The sequence below is a fragment of the Leptonychotes weddellii genome, chromosome 4 (genome assembly GCF_054177405.1).
Source record: "Leptonychotes weddellii isolate Sample4059 chromosome 4, ASM5417740v2, whole genome shotgun sequence".
NCBI lineage: Eukaryota > Metazoa > Chordata > Mammalia > Carnivora > Phocidae > Leptonychotes > Leptonychotes weddellii.
In genome coordinates this window covers 112,104,785-112,127,017 of record NC_138372.1, presented here as the reverse complement: position 1 = coordinate 112,127,017, position 22,233 = coordinate 112,104,785, and the positions used below count along the sequence as shown (strand labels likewise).

The 22,233-nt window shown below is 37.3% G+C and overlaps 1 protein-coding gene across 1 annotated transcript in view; it reads right to left on the bottom strand.

Annotated features, from left to right (window-relative positions):
- Positions 1–12,452: 12,452 nt before the first annotated feature.
- The window catches only part of SGK3 (serum/glucocorticoid regulated kinase family member 3), a 126,857-nt gene continuing 117,076 nt past the window's right edge, over positions 12,453–22,233 (bottom strand). Inside the window, exons 16-17 of the mRNA XM_081817124.1 lie at positions 17,855–17,944; positions 12,453–14,131 (exon numbers count right to left, since the gene is read on the bottom strand). Of these exons, the coding sequence (XP_081673250.1) occupies positions 13,961–14,131; positions 17,855–17,944 (261 nt within the window). The 3' untranslated portion in view covers positions 12,453–13,960. The remainder of the gene's footprint in view (positions 14,132–17,854; positions 17,945–22,233) is intronic.

Sequence of the window (22,233 nt, the reverse complement as noted above, 5' to 3'; positions counted from 1 at the left end):
TTTCTCCCATGGGGTGCCTGGGTGGCTCAGTCGTTAAGCGTCTGCCTTCACCTCAGGTCATGATCCCAGGGTCCTGGGATCGAGCCCTGCATCTGCCTTCAGCTCAGGTCATGATCCCAGGGTCCTGGGATCGAGCCCCGCATCGGGCTCCCTGCTCAGCGGGAAGCCTGCTTCTCCCCCTGCCCCTCCCCCTGCTCGTGCTTTCTCTCTCAAATAAATAAATAAAATCTTAAAAAAAAAAAAAGATTCTCTTTCTCCCTCTGCCCCTCCACGCCCCACGCCCCACCCCCCAACCCCACTCCTTCTCTAAAAAAACAAAACAAAACACATACACACATATATTTATATTAGATGTAAGAATAGCATTTAAAACCTTAAGTATTCAGTGCATTACTGCACATTGCAAACTCTCTGAAAATGATAGTGATATCTAGAGTCAAAGTTTCATTGCTTTTTATTACAACATTGCTGTAAATACTTTATTATTACAAAATATCACTGAACATCACAAATAAATTTTCAGTGGTAGATTGAGAATTAGAAACTTCCCAATTAGGTTGAAAATTTTAAGTAGATATCCAACATGTAAAACTAGTACATTAAGGAAGAAAGAACATTTATTTTTAGGTATATTCACATGGAGTTTTGTTAGGCAGATTTATAAAAATGAATAATTTTTAACTGATGGGTCATCTTAATTTTTTCACTTAGAGATGGTGGTGTAGAACTGGACTGTTTTACCCAAATCAAAATCCCTTTCCATCACATTCTCATTTCCTCTCCCATTTTTTTCTGTCTTTCAGCAACTACACAGGGCTTTCTGTCACAGTTTTTTTTTTTTAAAGATTTACAAATTTTTAGAGCAGTGTTAGGTTCACGACAAAATTGAGCAGAAGATAAAGGGAGTTCTCAAAAAAAAAAAAAAGAAGAAGAAGATAAAGGGAGTTCCTAAGGACACCTGACTGATTCAGTGGTTGGAGCATGCAACTCTTGATCTCGGGGTTGTGAGTTCAAGCCTCCTGTTGGGTGTAGAGATTACTTAAAAACAAAATATTTTTTGAAAAGGGGGGTTCCTGGGTGGCTCAGTTGGTTGAGAATCTGACTCTTGGTTTCAGCTCAGGTCATGAACTTTTTTCATTTAGTATGATGCATTTAAGGTTATTCCATGTATTTTCATGGCTTGATAGATCACTTCTTTTTAGAACTGAATAATATTCCATCATCTGGATGTACCACAGTTTATCCATTCATCTAATAATGAACATCTTGGTTGCTTCCAGGTTGTGGCAATTATATATAAAGCTGCTATAAACACCCAAGTGCATGTTTTTGTGTGGACATATGTTTTTCTTACGTCCTTTCTTTTGGGAGGATACTAAGGAGCACTATTGCTGGATCATATAATAAGAGTATGTTTGGTTTTGAAAGAAACCACTAAACTGTCTTCCAAAGTGGCTATACCATTTTGCATTCCCACCAGTAGTGAATGAGAGTTCCTGTTTCTCCACATCTTTGCCATCCTTTGGTGTTGTCATTGTTCTAGATTTTGACCACTGTAATAGGTATGTAGTAGCATCTCATTATTAATTTAATTTGCATTTCCCTGATGACATATGATGTGGAGCCTCTTTTCATATGCTTATTTGTCATCTGTATATCTTCTTTGGTCAGATGTCTGTTAAGGCCATTGGCCCATTTTTTAAAATTTAATTTATTTATTTGAGAGAGACAGAGAGCATGCGAGAGGGGGGAAGGGCAGAGGGAGAGGGAGAAAGAGAATCCTCAAGCGGACTCCCTGTTGAGCACGGAGCCCCACATGGGGCTGGATCCCAGGACCCTGAGATCATGATCTGAGCTGAAATCAAAAGTCAGCTGCTTAACTGACTAACAACTTAACTGACTAACCCTAGGCCATTTTTTAATTGAGTTGTTCATTTTCTTATTCTTGACTTTTAAGAGTTCTTTGTAAATACATATATATGTGAATATATATATATGTATATCATACATATATATATGTTTATTTAAATATTTTATTTTTAAATACTCCCTATACCCAATATGGGGCTCAAACTCACAACCCTGAGATCAGGAGTCACATGCTCCACTGACTGAGCCAACCAGGCACCCCCTCTTTGTATATTTTGGATAACAGTCTTTTATTAGGTATGTCTTTTGCAAAGATTTTCTCCAAGTCTGTGGCTTGTCTTCTCATTCTCCTGACATTGTCTTTCACAGAGCACAAGTTTTTAGTTTTAATGAAGTTCAACTTATTAATTATTTCTTTCATGGATCATGCCTTTGGCGTTGTATCTAAAAACATCAACATAACAAGGTTAACTAGAGTTTCTCCTATGTTATCTTCTTGGAGTTTTACAGTTCTGTGTTTTACATTTAGGTCTGTAATCCACTTTGAGTTAATTTTTTTGAAGGTGTGAGGTCTCTGTTTAGATTCATTTTTTGCATGTGGGTATCCAGTTGTCCAAGCACCATTTATTGAAAAGACTATCTTTAATTCATTGTATTGCCTTTATTCTTTTGTTAAAGACCAGTTGAGTATAATTCTGTGGGTCTATTTCTGGGTTCTCTATTATGTTCCACTGATCTATTTGTCTGTTCTTTTGCCAATACCACATTGTCTCAATCACTGTAGCTTTATAGTAAGTCTTAAAAACAGATAGTGTAGTCTTCCAATTTTATTCTTTTCTTTCAATATTGTGTTGCCTATACTGGGTCTTTTGTCTTTTCATATAAAGTTTAGTGTCAGTTTGTTGATACCCACTAAACAACTTGCTGAGATTTCAGTTGGAATCATGTTGAATCTATAGATCAGTTTGGGAAGAACTGACATTTTGACAAGATTGTCTTCCTATCCATGAACACAGAATATCTTTCCATTTATTTAGTTCTTTGATTTTTTTCATCAGAGGTTTTTTTTTAAAAAGATTTTATTTATTTGACCGAGAGAGACACAGCGAGAGAGGGAACACAAGCAGAGGGAGTGGGAGAGGGAGAAGCAGGGAGCCTGATGCAGGGCTTGATCCCAGGACCTTGGGATCATGACCTGAGCTGAAGGCAGACGCTTAATGACTGAGCCACCCCTCATCAGAGTTTTGTAATTTTCCTCATATATATGTTGTACATATTTTATTAGATTTATACCTAAGTATTTAATTTGGGGAACATGCTCATGTAAATGTATTGTGTTTTTAATTTAAAATTTCACTTGTTTATTGTTGGTATATAAGAAAATGATTGACTTTTTTATATTAACCTCTTATCCTGCAACTTTGCTATAATCACTTATTAATTCCAGAACTTTTTTGTTGATTCCATTGGATTTTCTACATAGATGATTATGTCATCTGCAAACAACAACAGTTTTATTTTTTCCTCAATCTGTATTCCTTTTCTTTTCTTACTGCATTAGCTAGTACTTCCAGTACAATGTTGAAAGGAAGCCGGTGAGAGGGGACATTCTTGCCTTCTTCCTGGTCTTAGAGGGAAAGTTTATAGTTTCTCACCATTAAGTATGATGCCAGCCATAGGTTTTTTGTAGATATTCTTTATCAAGTTGAGGAAGTTTCATTCTATCCCTAGTTTACTGAGTTTTTATCATGATTAAGAGTTGGATTTTGTCAAGTACTTTTTCTGCATCTATTGTTATGGTCATGTGATTTTTCTTCTTTAGCCTATTGATGTGATGAGATACATTAATTGGTTTTCAAATGCTTAACCAAGCTTACATATGTAGAATAAATCCCACCTGGCCATGTTGTGTACCTTTTATACATTTTAAACTTTTTATACATTTTTGGACTCAATTTACAAGATTTTGTTGTGGACTTCTGCATCTATGTTCATGACAGATACTGGTCTGTAGTTTTCTTTCCTTGTAATGTCTTTGTCTGGTTTTGGTTAGCATAATCCTGACCTCATACAATGAGGTCATTAGTTAGGAAGTGTTCCCTCTGCTTCTACCTTCTGAAAGAAATGAGAGAGAACTGGTATCATTTCTTCCTTAAATGTTTGGTGGAATTCACCACTGAATCCATCTGGGCCTGATGCTGTCTCTTTTGGAAGCTTATTAATTACTGATTCAATTTCTTTGATAATTACAGGCCTATTCAGATTGTTGCTTTTTGTGTGAGTTTTGGCAGATTGTGTCTTTCAAGAAATTGGTCCATTTTATCCAGGTTACCACATTTGTGGCATAGTTGTTCATAGTATTCCTTTATTTTCCTTTTAATGTCCATGGGATCTGTAGTGATGTCCTCTCTTTCATTTCTGATATTAGTGATTTGTGGTTTTTTTTCTCTTTTTCTTAGTTAGCCCGGCTAGAGGCTTATCAACTTTATTGATCTTTTCACAGAATCAGCTTCTGGTTTCTTTGATTTTCTTTCTTTTTTTTTATTATTATATTCAGTTAGGTACTGTATAGTATATCATTAGTTTTTTTTTTTAAGATTTTATTTTATTTATTTAACAGAGAGAGACACAGCGAGAGAGGGAACACAAGCAGGGGGAGTGGGAGAGGGAGAAGCAGGCTTCCCGCTGAGCAGGGAGTCCAATGCGGGGCTCGATCCCAGGACCCCAGGACCCGGACCCAAGCTGAAGGCAGACGCTTAACGACTGAGCCACCCAGGAGCCCCAGTACATCATTAGTTTTTGTTGTAGTGTTCAATGATTCATTAGTTGCATATAACACCCAGTGCTCATCACAACACATGCCCTCCTCAATACCCATCACCCGGTACCCCATCCCCTCCCCCCCTCCCCTCTGAAACCTCAGTTTGTTTCCTGGAATCCATAGTCTCTCATGGTTAGTCTCCCTCTCTGACTTTTCCCCCTTCAGTTTTCCCTCCCTTCCCTTATGGTTCTCTGTGCTATTCCTTATGTTCCATATATGAGTGAAACCATATGATAATTGTCTTTCTCTGCTTGACTTATTTGACTTAGCATAATCCCCTCTAGTTCCATCCATATCGACGCAAATAGTGGGTATTTGTTCTTTCTGATGGCTGAGTAATATTCCACTGTATATATGTACCACATCTTCTTTATCCATTCATCTGTTGAAGTGTATCTCTGCTCCTTCCACAGTTTGGCTACTGTGGTCATTGCTGCTATAAACATTGGGGTGCATGTGGTTTCATTGGTTTTCTTTGTTGATTTCCTATTTTCAATTTCATTGATTTTTGCTATAATTTTTATTTATTTTCTTCTGCTTACTTTGAATATAATTAGTGCTTATTTCCCTTGTTCCCTAAGGTAGAAACTTAGATTATTGATTTTAGATCTTTCCTCTTTTCTAATATATGCATCCAGTGCTATAAATTTCCCTCTAAGCACTATTTTCATTATATTCCACACATTTTGATAAATTGTTTTCATTTTCATTTAGCTCAAAATATTTTTTAAAAGATTTATTTCTTTGAGAGAGAGAGAGGGAGAGCACAAGCTGGGGAGGGGCAGAGAGAGAGGGAAAGAAAGAATCTCAAGCAGACATCCCCACTGAGCGCAGAGCCTGATGCAGGGCTCAGTCTCACAACCCTGAGATTGTGACCTGACCCAAAGCCATGAGTCGGATGGATGCTCAACCAACTGAGCCACTGAGGCACCTCTAGTTCAAAATACTTTAAAGTTTCTCTTGAGATTTCTTCTTTGACACATGTGTTATTTATAAGTGTGTTATTTAATCTTCATCTGTTTTGGATTTTCCAATTATCTTTCTGTTATTAATTTTTAGTTTTAATTGTGGTTTTAGAGCAAACATTGTATGATTTCTATACTTTTAAATTTCACAAGGTGTGTTTTATGGCCCAGAATTTGTTCTATCTGGGTGAATGTTCCATGTGAGCTGGAGAGAATGTACTCTGCTGTTGTTGGATGAAATAGTCTATAGATGTCAATTATATCCAGTGGATTGATGGTGTCATTGAGTTCAACTATGTCCTGACTGATTTTCTGCCTGCTGGATCTGTCCATTTCTGAGAGAGGAGTGTTGAAGTCTCCAACTATGATAGTGGATTCATCTGTCTCTCCTTGCAGTTCTATCAGTTTTTGCCTAATGCAGTCAGACACTCTTTTGTTAGGCACATACACATTGAGGCTTGTTATATCTTTCTAGAGAATTGACTCCTTTATCATTATGTAATCCCTTTTTTTTATTCCTGATAATTTTCCTCACTTTGAAATCTGCTCTGTCTGAAGTTAATATAGCTACTCCTGCTTTCTTTTGATTAGTGTTAGCATGGTGTATTCTTCTTCATCCATTTATTTTCAATCTGTATGTATCTTTAAATTTAAAGTAAATTCCTTGTAGACAACACATAGTTGAATCTTGTTTTTTGATCTACTCTGACAATCTCTGTCTTTTAATTGGTACATTTAGACCATTTATGCTTAAAGTGATTATTGATATAGTTGAACTAATACCTACCATATTTGTTACTATTTTTTATTTGTTGCCTTTTTCTTGTCTTTATTTTTGTCTCCCATCCTTTTTCTGCCTTTTGTGATTTTAACTGATTCCATTTTTTTTTAGCATATCAGTTACACTTTCCCCCCACCTTTTTATAGTAACTGTCCCAGAGTTTGCAATACCCATTTACAACTAATCCAAATCCACTTTCAAATAACATTATACTGCTTCACAGTACAGTGAAGTACCTCAGTGTGAGTACCTTATAATAATAAAATAATCTTAATTCTTTCCTCCTGTCTCTTGCATCATTGACATCATTCGTTTTACTTATATAAAAGCACAAATAAGCTTACCTATATGATATATACATATGCATACATTATCAAAGACATTGTTGCTGTTACTTTGAACAAATTGTTATCTGTTAGATCAATTAAGAAAAGTAAAAGTTTTACTTTCATGTACTCCTTTTTGATGCTCTTCCTTTCTTTATGTAGATCTGAGTTTCTGACCTATGATGTTTTCTTTTTCCCTAAAGAACTTCTTTCAACATTTCTTGCAAGGCAGGTCTATTGCAACACATTACCTCAATTTTTGTTTGTCTAAGAAAGTCCATTTCTCCTTTACTTTTTAAAATTTTTTTAGAGAGAGAGAGAGAGAGAGCATGTGCATGTGCATGAGCACCTGCAGGGTGAGAAGCAGAGGGGCAGGGAGAGGAACAAGCAGACCTCACAGGGCACAGAGCCTGATGTAGGGCTCGATCCCATGACCCCAAGATCATGACCTAAGCCAAAACCAAGAATCTGAAGCTCAATTGACTGAGCCACCCAAATGTCCCTCTCAGCATTTTATTTATTTCACTCCACTCTTCTTGTTTGCATGATTTCTGAGGACTAGTTGGGTCTAATTCTTTTCTTTGTTCCTCTATAGGTAAGGTGATGTTTTCCTTCTGGCTTCTTTCAGGACTTTTTCATTATCTTTGATTTTCTGAAGTTTGAAAATGATATGCCTAGGTATAATTTTTTGGCTTTTGTCCTGCTTGGTGTTCCTGAGTTTCCTCCATCTGTGGTTTGGTGTCTGACATTAATTTAGGGAAAATTATGTCATTATTACTTCAAATATTTCTTCTGTTTCTTTCTCTCTTCTTCTTCTGGTATTTCTATTACCATTCTATTGTATTACATGTATTACACCATTTGCAGTTGTCCCACTGTCCTTGGATATGGTTCTGTTTTCTTTAGTCTTTGTTCTCTTTGTTTTTCAGCTTTGGAGGTTTTCACCGAAATATCCTCAAACTCAGAGATTCTTTCCTCAGCCATGTCCAGTATACTAATAAGCCCATCAAAGGCATTCTTCATTTGTTGTTGTTTACATCTCCAGCATTTCTTTCTGTTTCTTTCTTAGGATTTCTTTCTCTCTGCTTACAACATAGACCATCTGTTCTTGCTTTATCTATTAGGGACCTTAACATATATGTATATTTTTAGAGATTTTATTTGAGAGAGAGAGAGAGCATGAGCAGGGGGAGAGGGGAGGGCAGAGGAAGAGGGAGAAGCAGACTTCCTGCTGAGCAGGGAGCCCAATGAGGGGCCAGATCCAGGACCCTGGTATCATGACCTGAGCTGAAGGCAGACACTTAACAACTGAGCCACCCAGGTGCCCCTAGGGACCTTGACATATTAATCATAGTTGTTTTAAACTCCTGGTCTGATAATTCCAACATCCCTGCATTCTGATGCTCTTTCTCTTCAAATTGTGTGGGCTTTTGTTTTTTGTTTTTGCCTTTTAGTGCGCCTTGTAGTTTTACTTGGTGGCCAGACATGATGTAGTGGGTAAAAGGAAGTGCTATAAATAGATCTTTTAAAATGTGGTGATATGGTATGATGAGAGGGAAGGGTTCTATAATTCTATGATTAGGTCTTTATTTTAGTGATCCTATGCCTCTGGACAAACTTAGTATGTTTCTTAGTTTTTTCTCTCCCATTAGGTGGGACAGGGTGGCTAGAGTGGACTGAAGTTGGGTATTTCCCTTCTCCCACAGATAAAAACTGAGAGACTTGAACTGACTAGAGTTTGGTACTTTCCTTCCTGCATATTAGGCTCTGAGAAAACCCTGCAGGTCAGGTTCTGATTAACTAGTTTCTCCTAAAGGCAGGAGAAGACCAGAATGTTAAGACCAGAATGCGCTGGCATATTTGAAACGTGTCCCTTTTCCCCTCCTTCTGCTGGAATCGCAAGAGGGTTTTTCTCCAGTATTTGTGAGAAGCTCCTTGAGCTCTGGGAGGTCAATTTCACAAAATTGTGGGGATCCCTATGACTGCTCTCCCTGGACTTTTTCACTCTCAACTGTCTTCACTTAGCCTCTGGCAACTTGCTAATCTAGTTCCGTTTCTAACTCCTGCACCGGCTCCCGCAGTTGTTGAGTCTCTGCTCTAGTAAGTTGCAACTTCTTATATTCACCTGCCTCTCCAGTGTTGGGGGTAGCAGTTTGCCCTGTGTCCTCCCTTTTCTTCTGTATCCAAGAAGAGTAGTTGATGATTCAGTCTGTTCAGCTTTTTACTTGGTAACTTCCAAGCTCCTTACAGGTGGAACTGGAAAAAAGGAAGTCCCTGTCATGCACTTACATGGCTCAGGTTGGGCTGTTTTCACCTCTTCACCTTTAATTTTTCTTTGGCTCCAAATTCCTGGATTCTTTCATATGTAATGTGGTAAAATGTCTCAAATACTTTAAGATGGTAGTATTATGGGTTATCTAAATTTTATTTTTTGTTATATATAGCTGACTTTGTCTTTCAATATTTTTCACTGAGGTATAATTTATATAGAGCCAAATAAATGCCCAGCTCCTAAGTGTTAAAGTCATATGAATTCTGACAAATACAAAGCTTTTTTTTTTTTTTTTAAAGATTTATTTATTGGGGGATAGGAGAGTGAGTGCCCAAGTGGGTGGAGGGGCAGAGGGAGAGGGAGAGAATCTCAAGCAGACTCCCTGCTGAGTGTGGAGCCTGATGTGGGGCTTGATCCCACAATCCCGAGATCACAACCTTAGCCAAAATCAAGTCAGACACTTAACCAACTGAGCCATCCAGGCGCCCCCAAAGCTTTGCTTTTGATATCTATTTGAGGCATATAGCTAGGGTTATCTTTCTAAAGTAAATAAGTGTTAATGTTCAACATCAATGTATCATTAACAAAGTAGGCTATAATTTCTATATTATTATTATTGAGGCATGAGAGAAAAATTCAAAACAGCAAGGCTGTATTAACTACTATCTGGAAAGAACTGAAAAAGTCCAACACACTGAGATAAATTAGACTATTTGGGTAAGTCTGTTTTATTGCACATAAGCCTTCCGGATTCTTACCTAATAAAACATAAAAACACTTAAATATTGATAACTCATTCTAGACTTTCCCACAGACACTCAACTAAAATTGAAGTGTAAATCTCTGCTCTTTAATAACATGAAAACACTGAAAATATGTTAGAAGGAAGAGGATAAATCTATGAGATAATATTCCTGCAAAAGAGAATTTTCAGTAAAAACTTCCAAGTCAAACACAAGATTTGTAAAATCACCAAACATGTCTGGCTCTTCCAGTAAGAAGGGTTATATAGAATGATGTAATTTTTTTGTTTTATGCTATTAAAGATACGGTGTTCATAATTTTCAGTACAACATGTAAAAATATTTTTTGTAGGATCCTTTGGCTACTTCACTGCTATAAATCACTCTGAATTTATACTTCTCTGTAGGCTTTTTTTTGTGTGTAATATTGCTTTAAATTATTCTCTACTATCTTGACTTTGGGTAAATTATTGAAAAGTTACACTTTGAAATAGCTATGTTTCTTGCTGATTTATTTACCTCTGCAAAAATGGACATAATATAAGGGAATAGTAAAATAAGAACTATTTTTGCATAGGGGTCCTTTTAACTATTAAGGAATGTGTTTAAAGGATTACAAATGAGGGACACCTGGGTGGCTCAGTTGGTTAAGCGACTGCCTTCGGCTCAGGTCATGATCCCAAGGTCCTGGGATGGAGTCCCGCATCGGGCTCCTTGCTCAGCAGAGAGCCTGCTTCTCCCTCTCCCTCTGCCTGCCGCCCCCCCTGCTTATGCTCTCTCTCTCTCTCTGTGTCAAATAAATAAATAAAATCTTTAAAAAAAAAAAAAAGGATTACAAATGAGTGATTATGCAATATTGGTAAGACACCAAAAATGCTAAAGACGTAAAAAGTCCCAACTGGAATGCTTTCAGGGAAGTTAGAGAGCAATTACTCTTAATAGTAGGTGAGTAAAGAACTAAACCGGCAGAGAGGAAACCCAGTATTCTTACAGCAGTGAATCCTTTTGGGCATCTGAACAAAGCCATGTAGCACTCCCTGCCCCAACTCGATTTCATTCATACACAAAACCTGGCATATTATTGGGGCGCCTGGGTGGCTCAGTCGTTGGGCGTCTGCCTTCAGCTCAGGTCATGATGCCAGGGTCCTGGGATCGAGCCCCGCGTCGGGCTCCCGGCTCAGCGGGGAGCCTGCTTCTCCCTCTCCCACTCCCCCTGCTTGTGTTCCCTCTCTCGCTGTGTCTCTCTCTGTCAAATAAATAAATAAAATCTTTAAAAACAAAACAAAACAAAAAATTGGCATATTATTTCAAGGTACTCAAGATGCCTGACACTCATCTATGTACTTTTAGGATTTTATAATAAAAGAACAATCACCTTGGGATATGGAATAATCTGTAAAAATCAATAAAAGTAAAAACCAACCTTAAAGGCAAGTGGCAGAAAATCCCACTTTTAAAACAGACTTAACTTCCAAACTACATATATGAAGAATTAAGTTATCAATTTCAACACAGTTTATTGAAAAAGTCATTCTAATATAATATCACCACAAATTTTCCTGTTAATACTCACTCCCACTCTTCATACAGTAACATCTGTGTAAATTTTTTTAATATTATGCCTGTGGATAGTTAAAGGTATGCTAAAAGACACTGGTAATGGTAAGTTTTTATAGTGATCAAATTTTACAGTAATAAATATTTGAAATATTTAAACCACCTTTTAAATGTTCCATTGCTAAAATTATATCCAAACAGCGTTTGTTGGCTCTGTAAAAACCTTAAGTTCAAAAATTATTTTGGCATATAAAAATTTTGAACGGCGGGGGCGCCTGGGTGGCTCAGTCGTTAAGCAGCTGCCTTCGGCTCAGGTCATGATCCCAGAGTCCTGGGATCGAGCCTCACATCGGGCTCCCCACTCGGCGGGAAGCCTGCTTCTCCCTCTCCCACTCCCCCTGCTTGTGTTCCTGCTCTCGCCGTCTCTGTCTCTGTCAAATAAATAAGTAAAATCTTTAAAAAAAAAAAAATTTTTGAACGGAGAACCTGCTTCCAGTCTCTATCTACATCATTCAGGACCTCCCCCCAGGTATGCCCAAAACTTGTCAATTTCAGTGTGTACTATGCTGTAACAATGGCTGGGAAGCTCTTCACTGTACCATATGCAATAAAATAAGAGGTATGGATAACATGAAGAATGTTAGGGATTCTTCACTCAGACCCTTGAATTTATTTTGGCAATAGCCATGAAATGGTTCAACTACTCAAAGGGCACACATTTTTTTTCTAAAAGACAGCATGCTATGAGAGAAAAAATAAACTGGAAACTAGGAAGATGTTTATTCCCTGAATATTAAATATGTCAGCCTCTGATAATCTAGATAATCGAATTTTTATGTGTGTCCAAATACAGGTAAAGTTTTATACTTTTATCCCTCACATATACAAATCATTTTTGTAATGACTTTTATAAACCATCACCAATTTAAAATAATGACAGGGATTAGATGCTTATTAATCTTTTTGCTAGTTTTATTATACTATAAGATTTGTATTTCTTGTGATCCAATAAACATCAGCATATTTAAATTTGTTCTTAAAAATATACAATATTGCACTTTAATTTTTGGCAGTTTAATTAAGGAGTGGCTGAGTAAAAAAAAAATCATACAAGAGACTACAGTTTTTATTTTGCTTTATAATAAGCAAAGAACTTTGTGTAAAAGCAGAACTTACAGTAGTGCCAAATAAACCAAATATTTACAGTGTTGCTATTAAAGTCTTACCTCTAAAGGAAGATTCAGTGTATTGGATGCAAACATTATTAATCTAACAAAAGCACACCCCCCTCCCCCCATTTTGCTGAACATTTTTAAGCCAAAGGGTATTGGTGTGAAATGCTTTTGTGATTTCTTTCTCAAGAGAAAATACATGGAAAGAATGCTTGTTCCTGAAGCATATAAAGTTGGTCCCTAAACTTTCACGATGTTTCCTACATGACTTGAAATATTTCTTCTCTAAGAAGCAGAATTCCAAGACAAGCATTCTTTTTTAGTTTTTCTGTATTCTCTTTTATAATGACAAGTACACAGTTTGTTTTTAGTATGATTTTAAGGTCAGTTTCCTGTGCTTTTTCTAAGACAAAAAAGATACTGACATTGCATCGGCCTGAATCATTTTTAACTTTTGTTACACTGTAGTGAAATACATATACTGACCAAGAATTTGCTATTCTATTTTTTATATTCCCAATTAGGTAAAAACTCTAGAAGGCTCAATATTTTTCACTTATTAACCAAGTAGAAAGACAGTTTTGAACAGCTTTTTGCAAAAGCAAATACCAAGATTTAGGCCTACTTAACAACATAAAGACCAGAAAGAACATAAATAGAATGTATTTGTAATATAAATACATGACACAGAGACATTCATTTTTGGTACCACCTAAAAAAAAAAAAATCCAGTAGTATTTTATTACCCTTCAGATCTTTGGGAATATTTTAAACTTTCTAACTATTAAGCCTTTACTTTTCTTCCAGAGAAAAATAATTCACAAATTTGAATTGGTATTTCAAAAGCAATGGGTCTCCTTTTGTTATTTCTTAATTTGATCTGCAGAATGAACACTTATTCAAAGTGTTAACTCACAGCCCATGTGTTAACTATGCTTTCACATTTTAATCCTACCAAGAACTGATTATGTCAAAGAATGACTTATCATGGAAAGATGTGGTTTCTTCTTAAACAACCACATACCAATTGCATAGTTCTGATCTGAGAACAAAGGTCAAAGTAGAGAGTTACAAAGGTATTAATGTCATGTTAACCAAACTGAAATAGGCTGTTGAAAAACAGTCTGTCTTGGGTAGATGTTAGTGTAAACTCATGGGAGAAAAACAGTCATTAGCAAAATGTTTTCTTTAAAAATAGGTTAATGCTGAGAATAGCTTTTAAAACTCTGTTTAAAAATAAGCTTAATAAACAATAGAAATTTTAATTCAAAACTTAGCTCTTTGAAATGCCCTATTTTCTTGCATACAGCAGAAAATACATTTTTCATAGTTTTTAACATTGCATGTAAAAATGAGGCACTAGTTAAACATATTTGAATATATTCACACAAAGAGGAGTTTCAGTCTCATCTGTAGGCTTATATTTGCTCAATGGTTTCTGGATGGCAAACTGTTCACAAAAATAAATCTTCTGAAGGAGGTGCGTAAGAGAAACCAACGAATGCATCATCTGCTTCCAGCACACTGGCGTTCACTATAGAATAGTCAGAAGACACACACACAGAGTACGGAACTGTTTCTTCCGTAAATGCTGCATCAAAGTTCCTGATATCATCTGGTCCTGCCTAAAACATCAAAAGCATATTATTATTCACCTTAGCTTGTTTTTCACTAATTTAGTCTTTTATTAAAACCACTTCATGAATTTATATATTTATTCCTGGCAAGTTTAGATGTCTTCCTTCTTCACCATTTCTTTGAAACCATTTCTGCTTTTCCTTTCCAGAGTTTACTATTTAGGTGAGGTTTTCTGTCCTAGCAAAGTTCTTGTTGGAAGTGGGGAGAGACAAGGGTGGTAGGCTAGCATAACAGAGTCCTTACCTATGGTAACTTGAACCTCAGGCCCTGCAACTGACCCCTCTTTCTCTCTACCCAGCACCACCTCTAAGTTTAGAAAAGGAGTCCAGGTAGGTTTTCACGATGGCACTTTTCACTTGAGCTCCTATCAAATGCTTGCCTATCTAGTTTCTATACTTTGGATAGGTGAAGCCTTTTGAGGAGAATAAAGGGGCGTTAAATAAAACTGTGCTACAGAGGTCATTAGGCATTTGGCTAGGACATCTTAGCTGTAGAGGCCTAAAGAAGCTGGGAACCCGGGAAGTAAAGCATGGCAACTTCTTGATGGAAGCGGTTCTTCGTCTTCGTTTACAAATCTGGTACAAACTACCGCACTCTCCCCTTCTGACGTATTTGCAGATAAAAACTGAGAGACAAATTCCAGTGACTCACTCTTAGAACTCATTCCTGAATCTCTAGGTTATCTCTGCTCTGCTAAGCGGGAGGGAATCCTTAGCATGTCTAGGTACCAAGTCTAACCGAGGTGAACAGACAAGGATCCAGGGCAGGTACTCTAAGCCAAGGATACAGTTAGCCTGGTAGGTCTACAAACAGCAGAGCACAGACAAGGGAAACCCAGAGTGCTAGATCCCTCAATATAAGAAATTCCTCCAGAGAGGAAGAAGAATGCTACAAGTTGTACTTATGTGTATATATAAAATGTCATCAAATTCTTACATGTAACCCCAGAAGGATGGGCTTTGGAATAAGACTAAGGTTTGAATTCTGGCTATGAAATTTGCTGGCTCTAATTTTTTTTTTTTGCTAGCTCTAATTTTCTATATAAATTACCCTAACTCTGTTTCCACTCCTGTAAGTAAGAATACTACCACCTACCTGTTAAGGTTGTTGTGAGGATCTGATGTGTTAGTCCACAAAATTCCCAGAATCTGACAGGTAGAAGGTATTCAGTAAATGATGGCAAATGTTCTTTTACTTGACTTTATAGATATTTTATGAATGCCCTTATGGCTCATGGCTAGTACTGACAGGGATAACACTGTATTGCTTATGGTAAGAGTGAGGGAAGGTTCTGTCTTTGAAGAGCCCGAGCTCAAATTCGAGTTCTTTAACTTGAAACTCTGGGCAAGTTATTTAACCTTTTCTGTGCCTAAGTTAACTCATCTGTAATATATGGAAAATAGTAGTACTATTTCATAGAATTGCTGTCAGAGTTAAAAGGATGCAAGTACTGAGAACAGAGTATGAGAACGTCTACATTAACATACTCTAACTTTCTGATCTTTATTAATCCGTTAAGTGGAAAATGGTAACCTATTAGAGTTTGTCAGTGAGTTTGAACATCTTTCCATATATTTAAAAGCCATCTGTATTTATTTTTCTGTAACTGCATATTTTGTGTCTTTTGTCCATGTTTTTACTGGTCACTGGTCTTTTTTCTCATTGATTTGTAAGAATGCTTTATGTGTTAAAGAAACCTTCCCCAGTTTATTTGCAGTGTTTTTTTTTTTTTTTTTTCTTTCTTACGATGTAGACATTTCTAAATTTAATGTGGCCAAATTTACCAATTTCTTCTGTGGCTTCTTGGTTGTGGATCTTGCTTTAAAAAATTTTATTAGTCAAAAAGAGTGGGGATCCAAATGGAGGTACTGACTCTGAAGTCAACATTGTTTCCATTTCCAGTACTGCTTAGGAGTACCTAACTCTTTAATGTGCCTGATGACATATTTATTTGAGGATAACTAAACTCAGTAAGATTTTCAATGTAAAAATAAAAATAAAATAATCCTTAAAGGTCCTAGGTTCTTACTGCAAACTCTAGAAATTAGGGACAGAAACTGTCCTTAATGGAGTCACTTCTGGATAAGCTATGTGAAATAAGGCAATCTACAAATATTGTTAACAGGTGTACAGTGTCACACTTATTAAATATTACTAGTCATAAGCTATGCACTGAAACAAACCTTTAAAATGAATAGACTAAGTAATATTTTCCTGAAGCAATTTCCTTATTCTGCACTAATTTACTAAAAAAGTATGCCATGAATTTCACAACACCAAAACACTTTAAATAAAAGAAAAAAAAAATTCACCTATGATCCCGCAACCCCAAATCAATCTTGGTTTATATTATACTCTCTCCTAGTCCTTACCTGTTATTTTTACTGCTATAATAACACATCACAAAAATTGCCATGTTTTTTTATTTGATAGTATAAGGATTGTCGTGTTTTTATTTAACGTTATAAGGATTTTCTAAGTGCCTGCTCATTTTTACATTTATTATTATTACTATTCACTTAACAAGAAAAAGCAATCGAGCATAAGAAAGCATAGATAGTGATTTTGAAATGAGGCACAGATTTGAATCCTTGCTCTGCTACTTTTTAATCCAGCTATGTGGCATCTCTGACTTTCCATTTCTTCATTTATAAAACATGTATAATTAGAAGGACAGTAACGGTAGTAACTTGGTAGCGTAAGGAATAAATTACATATTATAATGCATAAAAGTATATGCCTAAAGATATAGCCATCAATAGTTAGTAACATCATTATTGGCCTACTGATGATTATTAAAAATTTCCCTATTGTTCTGTATTTATTTCCCCAAATTTTCAACATCATTAACACTGTAAACAGATCTTTGATGAAGCTTTCCTCTTAAAAAAAAAAAATCTTTAGGTAAAATGTTTCCATCAATTGATTTAACAAGTCAAGCTAACATGAACATTTTATTTTCCAAAAAGGATTCAAGGATTCAAATCTGTGCCTCATTTCAAAATCACTATTCTATCTATGCTTTCTTATGCTCGATTGCCTTTTCTTGTTAAGTGAATGGTAATAATAATAAATGTAAAAATGAGCAGGCACTTAGAAAATCCTTATAACGTTAAATAAAAACATGACAATCCTTATACTATCAAATAAAAAAACACGGCAATTTTTGTGATGTGTTATTATAGCAGTAAAAATAACAGGTAAGGACTAGGAGAGAGTATAATATAAACCAAGATTGATTTGGGGTTGCGGGATCATAGGTGAATTTTTTTTTCTTTTATTTAAAGTGTTTTGGTGTTGTGAAACATTACCATTAATGTTTGCCTGTGCTTGGTTTTGTATCAATCTAGAAAAAAATGTGCATTAATGTTACTTAACATGTTTGTTGATTTATAGGCATGAGACACCTCACTTATTTAATGTGCATCTTTTTTTAATCTAATGAGCTCATCCCTTTCTATACATGTTCCAAAGAAACACTTCATAATTACTATGCTAAAAGATACTTTTACCAATGTAATATAACTATAATTTTACTGGTCATCTTGAAGTTATCAGTGCACTAGACAACCCCAAGACATATTTTCATATATTGGTACTGATGATTCAGTTTCATTCACATTAGATTTTGAGATCTATTGCTAAAATTATGATGAGCTACAGTTCTACATTTCACTAGTTTAGAAAATAAGATTTGGATAGACACTTACCACATTAGGATTAAATGGTGGTGGAATCCTCTTTTGTACAAGATCAGTCCAGCTGAGTGATTCAAAAAAAGGATGATTCTGAATTTCAAGCTAGAATGTTAAAAAAATACATAATTTTTTTACTAATGTTGAAAAATACAATTAAGTACTCACTGAATAATTATATGAAGCTGAACCATTACCACTTTGTCCCTCAATAATTCTTTCTAGGTACATGTTAATGGTATTCATGCAGCAAGACAGTGTAGTGGAGAGACTACCACCAAAGCAGACAGGAGAGTTATTCAGAATGACCAACCTAAGTCATATCCTCTTCACAGTCATAGTTTCTTTGTAGGTAAAATGGAGTTAACATTTCTGTCCTAGACACTTCACATGCAATTTTAAGGACTAGTGAAAAATATGGAAATAAAAGAGACATGAAAAGAATAAGGCACAAGGTGCCTGGGTGGCGCCATCAGTTAAGCGTCCAACTCCTGGTTTCGGCTCAGGCTGTGATCTCAGGGTCATGGAATCAAGCCCCGCATTGGGCTCTGCGCTCAGCACAGAGTCTGCTTAAGGCTCTCTCTCCCTCTCCCTGTGTCCCTCCCCTCTGTGCTCTCTCTCTCAAATAAATAAATAAATAAATCTCAAAAAAAAAAAAAAGAATAAGGCACTACATAGGCACAAAGAATTGTAATTATTATCTGAATGGAAGAGGTGAAAGAGAAGTTAGGTAAGAGTTTTTTTATACAGTGGGGCAGAGGTAAAATCAAACTGATAAGTTATTGTACCAAGAAAAAAAAAATTCTATTCTGGGTTAGTATGATCAAAGGCTGGCAGAGTATCAATTCCAGTTATTTTCCCTGCAAGGTGACACAAGAGCGTGTAAAGTAGGATCCAACCTAGTTTGGTGGGTCTAAAAAGACTTTCTGGAGATGAAGTAATGTTTGATCAGAGATCTGAAAGGTGAGTAAAAGTCATATAAAAAATGAGGGGGAGAACATTCCAGGCAAAATACGAAGGTCCTGAGGTGGCAAAGAGGTTAGTTGGATCAAGAAAATGAGTCAAATATTGTTGCAGTACAGGAAAGGATTGGGACTGTCACACAAGGGGAAGCCTGTGAGGCAAACAGGCCATATCATATTGGGTCTACATTAAGAATTTAGGATTTTATTCTAGGATTATGAGAAGTCATGAGGGAATTTTAGGAATGTCACAAATATGGGGGATTTTTGGTTTCTTGTTTAAGACCACTTGGACTGTAATAGGGAAATGGACTGGAAAGCCATGAGCAAATGAAGGAAAAATAGCTATTGTTGTGGCCAAACACAAGCTCAAAATGGTAAGGGTGCCTGGCTGGCTCAGTCTGTGGAGCCGTGACTCTTGATCTCAGGCTTGTGTGTTTGGGCCCCACGTTGGATGTAGAGATTATCTAAAAATAAAATCTTTAAAAAAAAATAAGTTGAGAATGGCAGAAAAAGAGTAATCACAGTGGGAGTAGAAAAGCGTGTGGTTGTGGGAAAGATTTAGGAGGCAAATACAATAAGATCTGGCTGTCTATTGAATATGGAAGTAAGGAAGAACGAGAAGTCAAGAATGACTCAGATTCCTGACCTGAGGCACAAAAAAGGAAAATGGTAGGAGTTCAATTCTGAACATGCTATGTTTGAAGTTCTCTCCAGAAATCCGAAGGGTGGTGCTGAATAGGCAGATATCCCATTGTCCCGAGTTCAGAAGAGAGGTCTGGACTGGAGTTATAAACGTGAGACGAAGACATACAGAGAACCAAAGCCATTGGGCCAATTGAGACTGTCAAGGAAGAGAGGCACAGAAGAAGGAAAGAGGGGTTAGGACAACCACAAGGAACCACAACACTTAACCAACAGGTTGAAGAAAGGAGCTTACACAGGACATTACAGAAGAGGGCCCAGAAATACAGAAAGGAAAGCATGAGATGACTGTGGGATCTTGCGGAAGCCTATGGAACAAGAGTGTTGGAAGTTTATTTTTATTTTTTTAAAGATTTTATTTGTCAGAGAGAGTGTGAGGACAAGCAGGGGGAGCGGCAGGCAGAGGGAGAAAGAAACTCCCCACTGAGCAAGGAGCCCAATGTGGGACTCAATCCCAGGACCCCGGGGTAATGAACTGAGCCGAAGGCAGATGCTTAACTGACTGAGCCACCAGGTCCCCTGATTCAGCAATTCTAGTAGCTATTTTTGGTAAACTGGGAAATGAGAGGAAATTCAGAAAGAAAAAATGAGTACAGAAACTTTTAACAAGTTTGGCTGTGAAGGGAAAAAGTATTACCTGGCAGGACAGCATGGTTGAGGGGTTTTGGTTTAAGAAGCAACAGACTTGATAATGTTTAATTATTGACTGGAAGGACCCCTAACAAAAGGAAGCAGTTTTCTGTGCAGAAAAAAAGCATGCACAGGGTTCCCCATGAGAAGTCGGGATCCAGGGCAGAGGTGGAAACTGGCCTTTTCCACTACATTAGAAAGAGGGAAATGACAGGGAGCAGGTGCGTGTTAGGTCTGCAAATCTGACAGTGAGACTGAGGCTGATTCTATTTTCCCTATAAAAGAGAAGGCAAGATCATCTGCTATAAGTGAAGAAGAAGAAAAGGAGTCTGGAAATTTGGAGAACATCTGAAATGGTTAGTACAGAGAGTAGGAGAAGCAGCTACAGAAACACAGGAGCATCACCAGGCAGTGGGGAAGCACAGAGATTAGTGACTGGGACTTCACAGTGCTTCCAATATGCCCGGTGCTGCAACCTTCTTCAGCACTATTCAGCAGCCCAGAAGATGATAACCAGGATTCAGCCAGGGTTGGGATTTCTGCCACTGAAATGCATAAAAGGACCAAGGGGCAAGAAGGTGTGAAGTATTAACAAGACTAAATGAAACAAAGGACTATGGAATAAATCCAAGCTAGACGGAAAGCTGTTGAGAGAGCGACCTACTAAACTGGGGAGTGTGCGAGGGGAAAAGCAGTGCAGACAAGTTTGTCATTCAGGTTCGAGTTCATGACTGATAAACAGCCCCCAAGAATTTGTGAGAAATTTTTTTGTTTAAAGATTTTATATATTTATTTGAGAGAGAGTAAGAGAGAGTGCACAAGCAGCAGGACGGGCAGAGGTAGAGGGAGAAGTGACTTCCCGCTGAGAAGGGAGCCTGATGTGGGGCTCAATCCCAGGACCCCGGGATCATGACCTGAGCTGAAGGCAGATGCTTAACCGACTGAGCCACGCAGACATCCTGAATTTGTGAGAGATTTAAGTGAATTTAAAAGTTCATGTTCCCCAGGGCGCCTGGGTGGCTCAGTCATTAAGCGTCTGCCTTCAGCTCAGGTCATGATCCCAGGGTCCTGGGATCAAGCCCGACATCGGGCTCCCTGCTCCGCGGGAAGTCTGCTTCTCCCTCTCCCGCTCCCCTTGCTTGTGTTCCCTCTCTCGCTGTGTCTCTCTCTGTCAAATAAATAAAATAAAACCTTTAAAAAAAAGTAAAAGTTCATGTTCCCCAATAGTTCATGAATTTACTGACATGTGAACATAACACCAGTGGCTACACAAGCAATTTAGCTACTCTGATTTTTTTTTTTAAGGGTTTTTTATTTTTAAGTAATTGCTACACCCATTGTGGGGCTCAAACCCACAACCCCGAGATCAAGAGTCACACACTCCATTTACTGAGCCAGCCAGGCACTCTTAATTACCCCGATTTTTTAAAAAACCAAACAAACCTGTAGATTCTATAATTACCTCAGGGAGGTGTCACCAAATTCTCAGAAGAAAAAAGTTATTAAATGTTAGTTCAAGGCAAAAGGCATTACCTCATGCAGACAGGAGGCATTCAATAAATTCTTTTTTTTTTAAAAGATTTTATTTATTTATTTGAGAGAGAGAGAATGAGAGACAGAGAGCACGAGAGGGAAGAGGGGAGAGGGAGAAGCAGACCCCCTGCTGAGCAGGGAGCCCGACGTGGGACTCGATCCCGGGACTCCAGGATCATGACCTGAGCCGAAGGCAGACGCTTAATGACTGAGCCACCCAGGCGCCCGCATTCAATAAATTCTTAAGTAAAATGATTTAAAAGTTTAGGTAACCAAAAAATGCATGCCACACATTTTTTAAAAAGAAGGGAGGAAAATTCTTATAAATGAAAATCAAATAAGTAATAGGGTGTGAAAGCAGGATGTGAGGGGTGAGGAGGAGAGGCTCGAACTGTTACGAAGATCAAATGAAAAGCCGCCTGTGCAAGTGCTTCAAACCCTATAAACACTGGGGAGAACTGCTGGGACAAGCATGCTTCTTTTCCATGGTGCTATTTAAGAGCTGTATTCGTCCCAGTAAATGCCACATAAAATAAGAATTTTTCTTTGAATCTTTTTTTTTTT